Here is a 15,348-nt window from a genome sequence, read left to right on the forward strand (position 1 = left end):
TATAATTATATCTAATCTTCTTAATTCTGTTGGGTACTATTATCTTTATATTATAGGTGACACCCAAGAAAAGTGACTATTTTGCCCAAGTTCATCATCTAGTTACTAACTCGTGGAAATCACCTGGAATAGGTTTTGAAACATTGGGATATAAAGACTTATTTTTCAAGGAGCAGAATCAGCATCCAATATAGGTCTGCTCAACTGCAAAGCCTTTAGAAGTTCAGCCCGATCTTTATAAAATGGTTCAGTCAGTCTTCCTTCCATTTCACCCAAAAAGAATGGTGTCAAATTATCCCTGGAAAACAAGGTAAGAACAGGCAGTTTGACTTGAGAGATAAATTCTGTGGTAAACACATTTTCCTCTTCACTCCCTGCAGAAATCGCCCACACCTAAAATTGTTTTCAGGTTGAAACCGGTCTTGTTACTCTTTGCAGGGCCCTTGTTATTTTGTTTATGCATTTGTGTGTTAGAATTAACACATTTACCCATTATCTTTACCAATATCTTCCAAAGATATCTACCCAAAGATGTTTACCTGGTATGGTCCAGGTGCCTACTGTCTGCGGGCACTGGGCTCACCACTGGGCTGCAACCAGGAAGCCCACAGAAGCCTCAGCACAGTCGAGGTTACAGACTGACGAGCTATTACATACTGACCCGTGGCAGGTGCTGGAGTAGAGGGGTGCTTGTCCCCAGCCTGGGGGAGTCAGAGGCAACTTCTTGTGAAAGGTGATCACAGAAGAATGACCTGAAGGGAGAAGATGAAAGAAGCAGACATCGTAGGGGGGCTTGTGTGTATCTGAGGATGTATACGTAATGTCTAAGTGCTTCTTCCGTGTGTAGCATTTAACTCTTAAATTCTAACAAGAACCCTATGATGTGTGGTTATCTTTAGCCTCAGTTTACAGATTAAGCAGGGGAGGCTCAGGATTTGGATCTGCCCTTGGCCGCACAGACAGGGACAATATCAGGTTTAAAGCTTGACTCCAAATCTTGCTTTTTCCATTATATCCTGCTGCTTTCTGGGATGACGATGTTCCAGTCTCAAGCCTCAGATTTGGTACATGGAGGTGTCAGAATGAAAGCATCTAATTATCACAAAAGCGAATTATTAAATAGATAGATATTAAATTAAATAGATAATTTCTGCTCACAGCTAGCACTCGATAAATGAGACTTGAACTTGAATTGAGTAAGTCCAGCAAATCCTTTGGACACCCAGCTTATCCTTTATGTGTCCCAGGCTTCTAGTCTGTGGAATAGATTAATAATAAATCCACCTCCCAGCCTACACTCAGAGTGAAATGAGGTCATTCATGAAGCTTACATAGCATCGTACCTAAGTGTTCCATCGTCAGTGTGCTACATACATAACTTTTAGCATAATATTAATATTTTGTGTCTGGTGGGCCATTTATCCTCTCAACTGATGTATGGGCAAGTATTGTAACTGAAGGTTGCTGTGTCTTTATTAATGGGGTTTATAAAGTCTGGCTAAATGATAGTTTTTAGGCTTATGTTTATTCTTTGTTTTCTTTTCAAGACTGATTATTGGTACTCTATCACTGTTTCAGTATGGGACTCACAGTGAGGGAAATTAAAAAACAAAACAAAACACTGTATTAAAGCCAAATGTTGATTGAGGCAAAATCTAGAAAGGTTTTGATTCTTTATTTTAATTTATTTTTATTTTATTTTTATTTATTTATTTGACAGACAGAAATCACAAGTAGACAGAGAGGCAGATAGAGAGAGAGGGGGAAGCAGTCTCCCTACTGAGCAGAGAGCCTGATGCGGGCCTCGATCCCAGGACCCTGAGATCATGACCTGAGCCGAAGGCAGAGACTTTAAACCACTGAGCCACCCAGGCGCCCAAGGTTTTGATTCTTATAGCCATTTAGTAGAAAGTCATACATTGCATATTGCATTTGCCCATGTGTCCAGGAATGGTAAACTCTATGAAAGATCTTGGGAACTGTGCCTGCCTGGTCCTAGGGTTGGTAGTCCACTATGGGAGAAGAGACCGGGATGGGGAAACTCACATTCCTCCAGAAGCCAGGAAGTTAAGGAATGAGTAAGGTAGGTGGCAAACTGGAGAGTGTGTCCTTGTGTCACTGAAGGACATTTACAGTTAAAAATAAATAAATAAATACCTGTGGGCCAGACGTACCACGTGGCAACGGCTCGTTCACAGTTTCTGAAATGCAGGAAGAAAGCAGTGGCTCTTAGGCACGGAGATGTGTGTCATTTCCTCCGGAGATGTTTATGGAGAGGAGTGTGGTGCCCTGGGTTGGGAGCAAGGGCTCTGGGCTCCAGTCAGGCTTTGCCGTTTAATAGCATTGACCTTTCCGAGGTCAGAGGAGAAGGGTCCAAGCATTGGCTGGGGAACCAAGTGCGGAAAGTTTGACTTGCTGGCTGTGTGACTCTGGGAAAAATTTTAAACCCTCCGTCTGTCAGTTTCCTCCCCTGAGTTTTTCATGAGGGTTAGCTTAGTTCATAGGGTGAATGACGTGACAGTTTTCCCAGGTGTCAGCTAACTTTGGTAATTTTGTTTAAGGACCTCTTATGCACCAGACACTGTGCGGGGAGCCGGGAACACAAACGTAATAAGGTAAAATCCATTTTTAAGGGCACGGAGGATAGGCTGTGGTAAGTGCCAGGTGGGTAGAAAGTGCCAAGGAGCCCTGACGATACGTTTCATGGTGCTGAGAGAAGGCTGCTCGGAAGAGTTAAGGCTTCTGGAAACAAGCTTAAGTATGCAAACAGCAAGATCTAAGAGGCAGTCTGTGTGATGCCAGGAAAGTCACTTACCTTCTCTGTTGCCTGGATTTCTGGTTGTGTCAAAGAGAGCAGGTTGAATTAGCAATATCTGATTTCCCTGGTAAGTGGCAAGCCTGGAGGTATTTCCCGACTGGGGCAGCGTTCCCGAGCTGCTAGAAGGATGACGGAGAGAATAGGGAAGAGAGCTGTAAGGTACGAGGCCCTGGAGCTACAGAGGAGAGGGGAGAAACGGGGTAAGGAGTGAAGTTGGACATCGAGTGCCTGGACAGGGCTGAGGCAAGCCTGGGGTGGGGCGGCGGGGAGCTTGTCAGTGGGACACAGTCTTTGGAATGGCTTTTATCTGTGAACTTGCTCTTCTTCACTAGTATCTACATTCGGACCTGTGACTCTGTCCTGTCGTTGAAGTGAATGTCAGCATGGCTCAATCTGTCCTTCGCAGTGCCTGTTAGGTAGACTAAAAGTGACTTTCAGACAACAGGACATCACGAGGACCTGGTTTATCCGAAACGCATTCTCCAGTGTAAAACCTTGGGCTTTGGATTCAGGCAGACCTTTGCTTGGGCACTAACCAACTATTGGTCGTAGCTGCTAAGAAGCCAGCAGGGAGAAGGAAAAGACAAGACAGAAGCTCAGAGGGTTGGGGCTGGAAGCCAGGTTCTGCCCCTTCCTGACCCGGACACCTTGCATGTGTCATTTAGCCTCTGTGTTCCTCACTCTCATCCATATAAGGAGGGCAATGCCTCCTGCCTCAGCTTTTTTGTGAAAATTAAATGAAATGCCAACTTCTGAGAGCAACGTCTGAGAGAGAGGGCTCAGGTTAGAGGAGCCCCAGTAGAAGCTCATGATTGGGAAGAAGCAGTTACCGGAAGGATGCGGCGAGCGATGTTAGGGGTGGGGAAGGAAAGAAGCGCAAAGCAGACAAAGGTGCAGGTGTCTGCTTTGCCCGCCCCATACTAGATGTGAACTAAAGCATATGAAAGCACGCAAACTGTTTAGCACTTATGTGCTCAATAAACAAGCCCTGACTCTTAGAGAAAGGACTTGAAAACCCCCGTTCTGCATGAGACTTCTTCCAGAGGTGGTGGTATCCCGGGGGCCATCTGCTCTAATTAAAACTTCACAGAGCTGAGGAATTTAGTGCCCTAACCTCAGAGCCTCTGGTACACTTGGTGTTTTGTTTGAGGTTGATGCATTTGGAAAGATTAGAGGAGGATGAATTCTTTTTTTTTTTATTTTTTTTATTTCCAATTTATTTATTTTCAGAAAAACAAGGAGGATGAATTCTTTGCCAGTTCCTAACTAGGCAGATGTGAAGCATTTCCGCTAGAATATTTTTGCTCTCTGGCACCGGGGGTCAGAGATTAAATAATTTGCCACCAGACAGATGTTCTGAAGAGCTAATTAAAAAACTGACAAGTACCCAAGACCTCAGATAGTTAGATTAATATGCCATCCTCTACGGGAAGATTACAATCAGTGCAGCTTAAAATCACTTATTAAATGGTACTTCCAGAAAGTTCACTACTGAAATAAAAAGCAGTGTCATTAAAGACATTTTTAATTGTACAAGTGTGTCTCAAATGTGGATGCACATTTTAAAGAAATGGAGAATCTTTTTAAAAATATCCATGCTGGGCCCCATCCCAGACCAATTATCTCAATACCCAGGAGGAGGGCCCTGGCAATAGATCTTTTTTTTTTTTTTTTTTTTTAACCCTTCAAATAATTTGAATATGCAGCCAGGATTGCCAACTACTGATTTAGAAATAAAATTATTTTAACATCTGTCTTATTTCTGGAAGACATTGCAGTGTAATGTATGGGAACAGGATAGGAAGTGGAGGTCGACCAATCTTGGCTGGAAAGACAGATTGACTGAGATCACATAGTGTTCTTGGTAAGTTACCTAACCTTGTTGAAGGTTAAAGTTTCTTTACCTTTAAGATATGGCTTAATAGCAGCTGCCTTTGGCTCAGGTCATGATCTGAGGGTCCTTGGATCGAGCCCCACATCGGGGTCCCTACTTGGCAGGGAGTCTGCTTCTCCCTTTCCCTCTGCTGGTCTCTCTGCCTACTTGTGCTTTCTATCTCTCTATCAGATAAATAAATAAAATCTTTAAAAAATATATGGCAATTAGTTTTTTAATAGATTTTTTATGAGGATTGGATGTGAGCATTATTTCATAACTAATATTTCATAACACCCACTATCTGCCCAGCATGGAGTAGACACTTAACACCAATAATAATAGCTACTACCATTTGTTTTCACTAAAATGCTTTGTTAGGAATTTTAAGCCTTTTTCTGAGGCATGCTTACATTCATGATACGAATGAAACGGTTCTGAACAGAGACACGAAGACGGGGACACATACACCTAACACAGTCTGCGCAATAGAACATCTTGTCACACTGCAGTCTGTAAATAAGTCAGTCAGATTCAGTCTAAGTGTACATATCCTGAAAGTCATGGAATATATAAATTTCCTCCTGGAGACTTTACTAGCGTCTAGAAAAAATGCAAATAAAACCCCCCAGGTCGTATTTTGCAATTAAGCCCGCAGCGGTGTGTCTTCACAGCACCTAGAAGACGTGGACTTGGCTGTGTCTGCTTGGATGCCAAGTAGCTCAGGCAATTACATTGCAATATCATCGCCCAAAGGGTCTGAGCCTATAGTTGTGCCAGGCAGGTTTGATTATCTAGGCTAGCCACGGACAGAAGGAGAGCGGAAGTTTGCTCCGTCTTGCCATTCTTCTAAGCCCTTGACTGTGACCTCGGTGGTGTGTAGAAAGACAGTAGGACCAGCAGTACAGATCAGCTTTGCTGGAGGCCCTGACCGAGGGCTCTTACTTTTTTTTTTCTTATGCTGGAAACATGTTCTCCAGACATACTGTTCTTATATATTTGGGGAACTATTTTGGAGGAGCTGAGATGAGGGTCTGGCTCCAAGCGTGTGCTCTCAACATTTTATACCTTGCTTTTTGTGAGCATATGGTAAATACTGTGGTAGGTATTCTTATTGACTCTTCTCCCTGGACTCACTTGTGGCCCCATGACTAACTAGTGTGTGTCTTGAGGTCAGCCAATCACCCTGTCTCCTCAAGTGCAAAATGAAGAAATAGAATACACACACTCTTGTGTTCTTCTGATGATTCAATGAGAATATTGTGATAACATTTATTCAATCTGTATGCTGTGCCCTTGTCTGAGTATTTGTCTAAGTAGTTCACGTGTTCTAAATATGAATGTGTATTAACTTACAATCACCTGTAAAGTAGATTTCTTAATTCCTTGTTGACAGATGAGGACACTGAGGCATGGAGAGTGGTTAAAGTAATTCTTCCAAGGTCAAGTTTGGCTTCCTGCCTGTGCTCAAAACACTACATACCAGGCCTTTTCGTAGAATGCATGTGGTAAATAACAGTGTTTGCTCCTCTTTCAGGCTTCCTCTTTCAATTAATTTCTTTCTTTCTTTCTCTCAGATTTTATTTATTTGACTCAGAGAGAGAGAGAGAGAGAGCGAGCATAAGCAGGGGGAGTGGCAGACAGGGACAGAGAGAGAAGCAGACTCCCTGCTGAGCAAGGAGCCTGATGTGGGCCTCGATTCCAAGACCCTGAGATAATGACCTCAGCCAAAGGCAGACCCTTAACCAACTGAGCCACCAGGCGCCCCATTAATTAAGTAATTAATTAATTTTTAACTGTAAAATTATTAATTATCTTTGCAGGCTAATAGGTGTTTCAAAGCTAACCTAAGATGGGTTCACCAGTGCACACTGTCACCGCAAAACAACACAGCCCAGGAGGCTTACACAACATAAATTAATTTTCTCACTGTTCTGGAGGCTGGAAGTCCGAAATCCGGGAGCTGTTGCAGCCAGGGTTCAGAGGGAGTTCTCCACCCCATTTTTTAAAAAAAGATTTTATTTATTTATTTAAGAGAGAGAGAGAGAGTCCTCTTTCAATTTCTAATCTAAACTAGGTATGCCATGGCGAAAACACCATGGTTCGTCCCATAGGTATTTTCTAAATACTTACTGATAGATTGATTGATCAAATGGAGCGCTAATGGTCTCTCCAGTTCTGTGTAGTCCCGGATGCGTATCATACTGTGTCTGTTGACACTTCACCTGAAGAAAACCCTCAGTGACTCTACCTGACCCCTTTAGCATTCAAGACTCCACAGTGGTCCAGTGCAGGATGCCTTTTCCCCCCCTCACCACATAGCTCCGCTCTTTACATGAACCTTGCTAGAGTTTAAGCTCAGTTAAGGATGGGACTTCTTTTATCACCTTTTTCTTGGTATGTCTACTACTTAGTGGGAATCTGAATAATATCAATTGGACGGGCAAATGAATGTCACTCAGCCGTCTTGAGCTGCCGTTGTTTATGTTTTTCGTATATATGCACCTAAAAGCAGGCACTGCCGGTCTGTGGCTCTGATGGTTTCCTTTGTCAACAGCCCTGTCCCTCATGACCTCATGTCCTAGCCTTGACACCAGTTAGCCTCTACTAGGTGTGTTAAACTTCACGAACAACTTTAGCAGCATCGTCTTCTCTTTTACTAAAACATTCCTTTGAGGCTGCCACTAATTGGGCTTAGGTTTTGTTGTCTTTCCTCTAATGCTGATAAACTTTCATACATTTGTCCACACTCGCATTTCACTCACCTCATTAGTAGAGTTTGCCACGGTGCACGCTGAGGAAAGAGCACCCTACTTAATGGCATGCTAATATGAGTGGAGGTTTAAATAATACTACTGATTAGTTTAACTTAACATTGTATGTGTAGGGGGGCATTTTTAATGCTTAAAATGTGTTTTTCCTACCACATGCACATGTTTTTCTTCTAATATATGAAAGAGCAAGGAACTAAGATTTATTTAGCACCTACTGGGCCTAACACCATGGTAAGAACTTTTATTTGTTATTGCACTTGATCTTCAAAACAATCTTGGAGAGGAGTATGGCATGGTAAAAGCCATGCTTTGATGTTAGGACGACGTAGGTGTGAGTTCTGGCCCCAACCCAGGCACTTTGTAATCTTGGGAAGTTCCTTAACGGTGCTGGCAGGCCAGGTCCCGGGACCCAGAGAAGGTCCGTCAGAGTGTCGTTGGCTGTGCATAGGATGGGAATCAAATGTGAGCCAGCAGGAGATGAGAGTAGTGTTGAAGATACAGAGAGGAACAGATATAGACAGAGTATCCAGGAGACTCAGAAAGGAAAGGAACACGAGTCTTGTCTTTGTTCAGGGTCTGGGTTTTTTTTTTTACTGAGGTCAGTGATCTGGTGTACATGCCCTCCGAAGCATCCAGAACTTAGTTAGAACAGAGATGAGGGCCCAGGTGTCATTCCTTGGATCTAGGGTTCCTTTGTGTCAAGATGTCTGGAATACACATGTGATAGCTTTGACTGGTCATCCTCACCTGGTCCTTCCCTACGTGGGATCTGTTCTAGAGAAATCATTAACTCCTTGTCCCTTACAAGGACATACACTCTGTGCATCCTGAGGCATGTGTAAAGTGGGGTGGGGTGCAGGTCTTATCAAGAATAGAAGCAGGAAAAAAAAAAAAAAGAATAGAAGGAGGAAAAGGAGCAGAAAGCGGATTTTTATGGAATCCTTTGGTTTCCCTGTCTCATTAATCTACCTAAACATAAGTTTTCTTATCTGTAAACAGATATATTGACATCCTATGTTTGGTATTTGAGGTGAAATTTTATTGTCTCCTTCCCTAACACAAGCAATAGCCAAATGGGAACCCAAGTGTTGGTTTACTAATGCTTGGGCAAGCACCTTAAAACCACTCAAATGTAGGGCTTCTTCGGTGAGATGAGCTGGCCCATGAAGCCAAGGCCTGGAAGGCTGAGTGAGGCTGTCCATTTGCACTTCCTAGAATTGGAGGCAGTAGAAAACCTGGGCCAGGCTTCTAGTTGGTCACATAAGCGACTGGGCTCAAGAGCAGCTGTTGAGCTGAGTCTCTCCCAAAGAGCCAGGCCCGTCTAGATCAGATTACTGCCTGAGAGCTGATAGTTCAAGTGTGACCCCCCAGGCATGACACCAGGAAGAGGAAGAGTGGCAGGAGGCTTGCCAAGTGTGGGCAGTGACTTGAAGGCCCAGTAACCCACCCAGTAGGAAACAGGGCAGAAGGAGGCTGATCTCTGTGGACTGGCTTCCATGGAATGAGGCACATATTTGAGCCAAAGGTAGCAAGGCCATCCCCAGGCCCAGCTGAACAATAACAAAAGAATCAGTAAGAAAAAACAAACTCTTATTTTACAGGGCTTTAAATGGGATTAAGTAAGATTATGTGTATAAAGTACCGAGCATGTATACATTATACAAGCACCAATGACCACTGTCTCCTGTGAGGAGAGGCAGTTTTTCATTAAGTACATATTGTCATCAAGAGTGATGTGTAAATGAGGAATGGAGGGCTCAGAGACATGAATTCTGGTCTGGTATAAAAACCACCATCAACCAGGACACGACAAACAAGCCAAAAAAGCAACTAGAATTTGATCTTGTTTTAGATTTAGAAAAAGCATTTTCTCTAAGGCTCTGTAAATGAGAGAAAATAATCAGTCTATTTCCTGGAACTCCAGAAATTACCTTAAGCTTTTGTAGCAGGTGAACTCAGGACTGGACTTGAAGGATGGGGAATATGCTAATGAATGTTTACATCTAGTGCCATTAGCCATAGATACCAATCGAAAACCATCACTACCTCTTACATTTTCCATGTAGTATGGCTTCATGCGGTGATCTCAACATACATACAGAATTCAGAGATAAGTAGTTATACTTCAGATTGGAGAAGGTCTTGTAGTGAAACAATTTTATAAAGTCCTTATCTCTTTATATTGACTATGAGGAAACACTCAGAGACGTTCTTTACTGACTTTGACTTTACTGGAGATCAGCAATTTGACTTTACTGGAGATGAAGGTGTTTTTGTTTAGTATGCCAGTAGTGAATATTCTGTATTTCACAGTTTTCTGATTAGCAGGGGGAAAAAAAAATTAGAGTAACTGAATAAACAATATACTTTATTTTTTAAAGGATTATTTATTTATTTATTTATTTGCAAGAGAGCACAAGCAGGAGGGGCAGAGGGAGAGAGAATCTCAAGCAGACTCCATGCTGAGCACAGAGCCCACCATGGGGCTTGATCTCACCATCCTGAGATCATGACCTGAGCCGAAACCAAAAGTTGGATTCTTAACTGATAATGCTATCCCAGCCCCTCAATAAACAATGTATTTTAGATTTAAATGTTTGCTCCATATTTTCCCCAAATTGAAGCTTATTTTATTCTTGAACAGCATATTCAGATTTCTGATTTCATATTTTCCTTTGAAGAGTTACATCCATCTGGATTGTCTAGGGAATATAATAGTGATGGCCCTAAATCTCAGTGGCCTGAAACAACAGGGTCGTAACTTTCACCTGTGCTACATACATCCTCATGGAATACTTGGCTTCTCTTGATCCTCTTTCATAGACCCAGGCCAAGAGAATTTCCATCTCGGTGCTTCTGTGATTGCGGAGGCAGGGAGAAATGAGCATGGCGAATTAAGCATTGCCTTTTATTACTTCTATATGAAAGTGAGACACGTCATTTTTCCTTCCAGTTCATTGTCCGCTGAAAGTCACATGTCCATGACTCACTCCAAAGATGTGACGAGCAGTGCGCTCCTACCATTTGATCTAAAGGCAGCCAGCCAGAAAATACCTGTGAAATCACTGCTGACTCCTAGAAGAGGTTTCTTATTATTCTTATTTCCTATCTAGGTCACAAAAGTAGTATGTGTCAGAAGGCAGTTATGAACCTAAGTCAGCCTGGAGACTTGTGTGCCTCACGTAAAATTATGCTACAGTGTAAGAGTATGTAAAATTAGAAAATCTCCCTCTAACTTAAATTCAACCTACTAAAAGGAAGTGAGCCCACTAAATACGATTTCTCCTGAAGGACAAAACAAGTTTGTTTGTTTTGGTGAAGGACTAAAAAGTAAGGCCGTGGAAGGAATGAGAGTGAGGGTACTAGATAGAGGATACATGGATAGGGTATAAAAGAGGTATTTAAAGGAATTGCCAAAAAAATATTGTCCTTTGTCACTTATAGATCCCTGCTCTGCCATTATTTTAAAATATTGATAAGAAAAGCTGTTTGTTTTTTTCCCATCTGTAGGAGAATATCAACATTGATGAAGCCTCCAGATGCCTGGTGAAACATATACTTGCAAATGAGTGTGACCTAATGGAGTCCATCGAGCCTGACATCGTGAAGCCCCATCTCACGTCGCCCAAGATTGTCAGCTGCTCCAGCTGTGCCAAATCCTAGTAGGCTTCTTTGCTGGCATCTGACAGAAATAATCCCAGTATCTCATATCTCAATTCTTACCAATTTGAGTAAATGTCAGGATGGGGATACACACATGGCAAGCCAAAGATCTATGCTGGTACCTTTCCTGAAAGAGAGAAAAATAGCCAATGTTCTTTTTTATGTTTCTGCCAGTATCAGCACAGTGTTTACAGGCTTGTTAAATATGTAGTCTGTTACAAAATTCTGTCTTGTAGCCAACCGCAATTCTGTAGGGCCAGCATCGGCCCTGTTACTTGTTTCTTGAAATCAGCCAAGGCCTCAGGTCTGAAAGAGAAAGGGGAGAGGAGCAGACTAGCTGTCAAGTTGAGCACTGGTATTCATTTTGCTCTGGTGCCTTTGTCCAGATTTCAGTGCATTCTCTGCTGGGCTGACAGGCCTATTAAGTAGAAACAGTTTTTTTCTCCAGAGATGACCTCCATTTTCAACAGACTGAAGAGTTGTCTCCAATGTAGCCCTTCAGAGTCATGGACATAGGTTTTCTGTGCTTTTGTTGCTTTTATTGTCACTCGCCCTGCCCTAAATGTCGGTTTAACTGAAAACTATATGAACAGACCTGTCTCCATATGTGCCTTTCTGCTAGCTTTCTCTGACTCAAGCTGTGGGACTCTTCTGTTCATGTAATATATAATATATATATTTTCACAAGTGGAAAAGAAAACATTAAAAGATGCTGTTTCCCTATTTCTGAAAAGGCTCTAAGTGTCTTAGTGTTGTGATTTTTTTCTTTGACTATGTGTCCGTGGCTCTCAAGACCCATTTCTAAAATTTTGCTTCAGAAAGGGGATGAGAAACATACACTTGAAAGAACTTCTGGGCACTGTTACACTGAGATGAGTCTGTCTATTGTTCATATCAGCTTCTAGGCCAAGCATTGTATCTATTCATTCTTGGTTAAGCAGAGGAATATATTCTCATATTCTCTGGTCAAGAAAGGTACCACACTCATCGACATGCAAAGAAACAACTTAAATATGCATGGTACCATTTGGTTTACACAAGGGCTATGGTGCTGATATGCTGTGGGTAGCTACCTCTTTTTTTTTTTTTTTTTTAAAGATTTTATTTATTTATTTGACAGAGAGATCACAAGTAGGCAGAGAGGCAGGCAGAGAGAGAGGAGGAAGCAGGCTCCCTGCTGAGCAGAGAGCCCGACTCGGGACTCAATCCCAGGACCCTGAGATCATGACCTGAGCTGAAGGCACAGGCTTTAACCCACTGAGCCACCCAGGCGCCCTAGCTACTAGTTTTTAATGGCATTTAATGGCACCTTTGAGGGCCGTGTGGGTGGCTCAGTGAGATTAGTGTCTGACTTGATTTCAGCTCATATCAGGATCTCAGAATCACAAGATGGAGCCCCACATTGGACTCCGCACTGAGCATGGGGTCTGCTTGGGATTCTCTCTTTCCCTCTGCTTCTCCTCATTCATGCTCTCTCTCTCTTTCCAAAAAAAAGGCAGCACTGACATAATACACAGGAACTTTATCTTTTGTAACAGATGTTTTTGAGTGTTCCGTCCAGATATTATCTTGGCATTCACTGTTTCTATAAGCACCAACCACTCAGATTCTTATTAGAAGTATTTGTGACTCATTTGCTGAGGGCATTCTCTGGCCTCTGAAGCACTTGACATATGAGGCAGGTAGGTGAGAAATTCCAGGAGTGAATGTCGCCAGGAGCAGCTCTCAACCAGTGATAGTAGGAATTGGGGGTTGAGTAGCCTAGGTTCCTTGTCCCTCAAGAACAACATTCTCAGTCATGCTTTATGAAGTCTCACAAAAGTCCCCAGTGGGATTACACCCCTGGTTCTCACAGGGGGAACCTTCTATCTGACTCATCTTATATGGGCTTCCTTTTCTTTTTTCCTCACTTCCTCTACTGGTCCTAACTTGGTTCACTTCCCAAATAAGCTACTTTCATTCAAGTCCTTGTATCAGGGTCTTATGGGAGCCCAAACCTAGCCTAAGTTAGCTGAGACAAAGATGGCCTAAGAAGCAGATTCTCAGCACCAGCTTCTTGAACTGAATCATTCAGTACATGAGTGGCAACAAGGACTCCATTGCTAGTAAACAATGAGGTGGAGCTAATCCCCAGTAAACAGTAACACCATAACTAGTATGACTCATCAGGTGGATTGGGATAGAATATGGAAGGAAAGAAAGTCTATTGCTCTTGTGTTTGGAAGACATGAGATTGTAGAGTCGGTTAACTTCTAGAAACGCTGTAGGAGGAAACCTTATAGTCTTGAGTCAGCCAACAGTCATCTCAGGATTTGGTGTAAAAGCTTTAAGACCTCCAAACAATAATCAAAATGATCTTCATTTCCTGCCACTACAGGGTAGAGAGGATATACTGAAAATCAGGCCCAAGATTTGATTCTAGGAGAAGCAGACTTTTAAAGGAGACTGACTTCACAGAGCTTGCAAGTCCCCTCCACTAAAATCAGAATTCTTGTAGGACAGGAGATAGACACTGAAATAGAAAAGGAAATATTTGGGTAGATGCTCTTAGGAGTCTTGACCCGCAAGAGTCTTCTGAAACTGTGGCCCAGAAAAAAAGGTCCTTACCCTTCCCTAGGGGAGAACAGCTACTTGCCACATCAACACTCCAACCTGAGGAGGATGTTTTATAAGGTGATGCTTTTCCTTCTCAAGTTCTGCTCCCATCTGCCCTCATTGCTTCTAGACAAATAACTAAGATCAAGTCTCAGTTCAAGCTGAGTAGAAAAGTAGCAAAGTTCTGTATGCAGGATGAGATGGATTATTAATCAAATGAACCACAGAGCCTGGCTAATAAGTAAGTACTGGTAGGAATCTGAAGAATGTTCCCGATTTGGTCTTGAGAGGCAATCAGGGAGGACAGAATGTAGCACCAGATGATGGATAATCTATTTCTAGGAGAGCACTCTTTAATGAGTTAATTTTTAACACTCTGGCAAGTGAACTTGGAGCCGATCCCAATGTGCTACTAGAAATAGCTCTTTGAAGCTTGGAAACAATGTTGGCCTAAAATGAATGATGTGGAGATGCCAGAACTACCCTGGCAAAGTATTAGAGGAGAATTCCAAGGTCTCAGAAAGGCGGGCATATGATAATGTATTTATTTTGTGATGTCAGAGAAACTATCAGTTTATTACGTTCCTCAGGAAAACCCAAAGACACCCCCTTCATGAAGACAGTAAGAAGTGTCCCCACCAGAGGGATACCAGGATTGATTAGAAAGTCAGCGGTGGCTCTTCTCTGTAGCAGGTTTGAGACTGTAAGTATGTTGCTGTGTTTCACTGGGAATGACACCGACATGGCTAAGGCTCACCATGTGGTACTCCTCTGACCCAACATTGGTATATTCAGGGCGGGGTCCTGGAGTGCATCCAAGGTCGAAGTGGGAGTGAAGCTTCCTACTCTCACTTTCAATAACCAACGTAAGAAAGTGAGCTTCCTCTCATTACAAGCCCACGTTCTGCAGAGTCAGAGGTCTTGATAATTCCACCAGGGGACACGGTCAAGGTTCGGCTGAATCTACAGCTTCAGCTGCTGCGTGATTACTTTTGGCTCCTCGTGCCCACAGGCCTGTTGTCGGAGAAGGTGGTTAGGTTACTACACAGGCAGGGGTAATTTGTCCTGATTACCAAGAGCATAGAATTGCTGCCAAATAACAGAACGGGGAGGGGTGAGTCTGGAAATCAGGGGACTCCTAGGGATGCCTCTTGATGCTTCCCTGCTTCGTGAGAACTGATAGGGCATGTGACCTGATAACATCTTGATGAGAACATGTAACCAGGGCCTCACACTCTCAGGAAGAAAACTATCAGTTCTTGCCCCACGCAGGCACCCTAGCCTAGGAGCAGGTAGGTCAGGGGAATGGAAATGGTAGAGGAGGAAAAGGCTGGGTACCGAATATTGTCTCAGGATTAACTACAGCAGTGGAGTTTATAGCTTGTCCTACCAAGCCTTTATTATAAGTTCTCTATTTCTGTCTCTCTCTCGGAACTATGACAAATAATTTCCCTAAAAAAAAAAAATCAGTGAAAGGACAGACTGAACTTAACATGCAGTGTAAGTGAGTCTGAGATATGCAAGGCATAGCAAGGAAATGCCCACATCTCCTCAGCACACGGCTTCTGATGGTAATCCCCTGCAGCTCTGCCTGAGCATTGTCCAGAAGCATGGGCTGTATTTGC

At 42.9% G+C, this 15,348-nt stretch overlaps 1 protein-coding gene across 1 annotated transcript in view; it reads left to right on the plus strand.

Annotated features, from left to right (window-relative positions):
• RAB38 (RAB38, member RAS oncogene family) overlaps positions 1-11,864 on the plus strand; it is a 57,661-nt gene extending 45,797 nt beyond the window's left edge. Inside the window, exon 3 of the mRNA XM_044258350.1 lies at positions 10,976-11,864. Within this exon, the coding sequence (XP_044114285.1) occupies positions 10,976-11,128 (153 nt within the window). The 3' untranslated portion in view covers positions 11,129-11,864. The remainder of the gene's footprint in view (positions 1-10,975) is intronic.
• Positions 11,865-15,348: the final 3,484 nt, after the last annotated feature.

This window comes from Neovison vison, chromosome 7, assembly GCF_020171115.1.
Source record: "Neovison vison isolate M4711 chromosome 7, ASM_NN_V1, whole genome shotgun sequence".
Taxonomy (NCBI): domain Eukaryota; kingdom Metazoa; phylum Chordata; class Mammalia; order Carnivora; family Mustelidae; genus Neogale; species Neogale vison.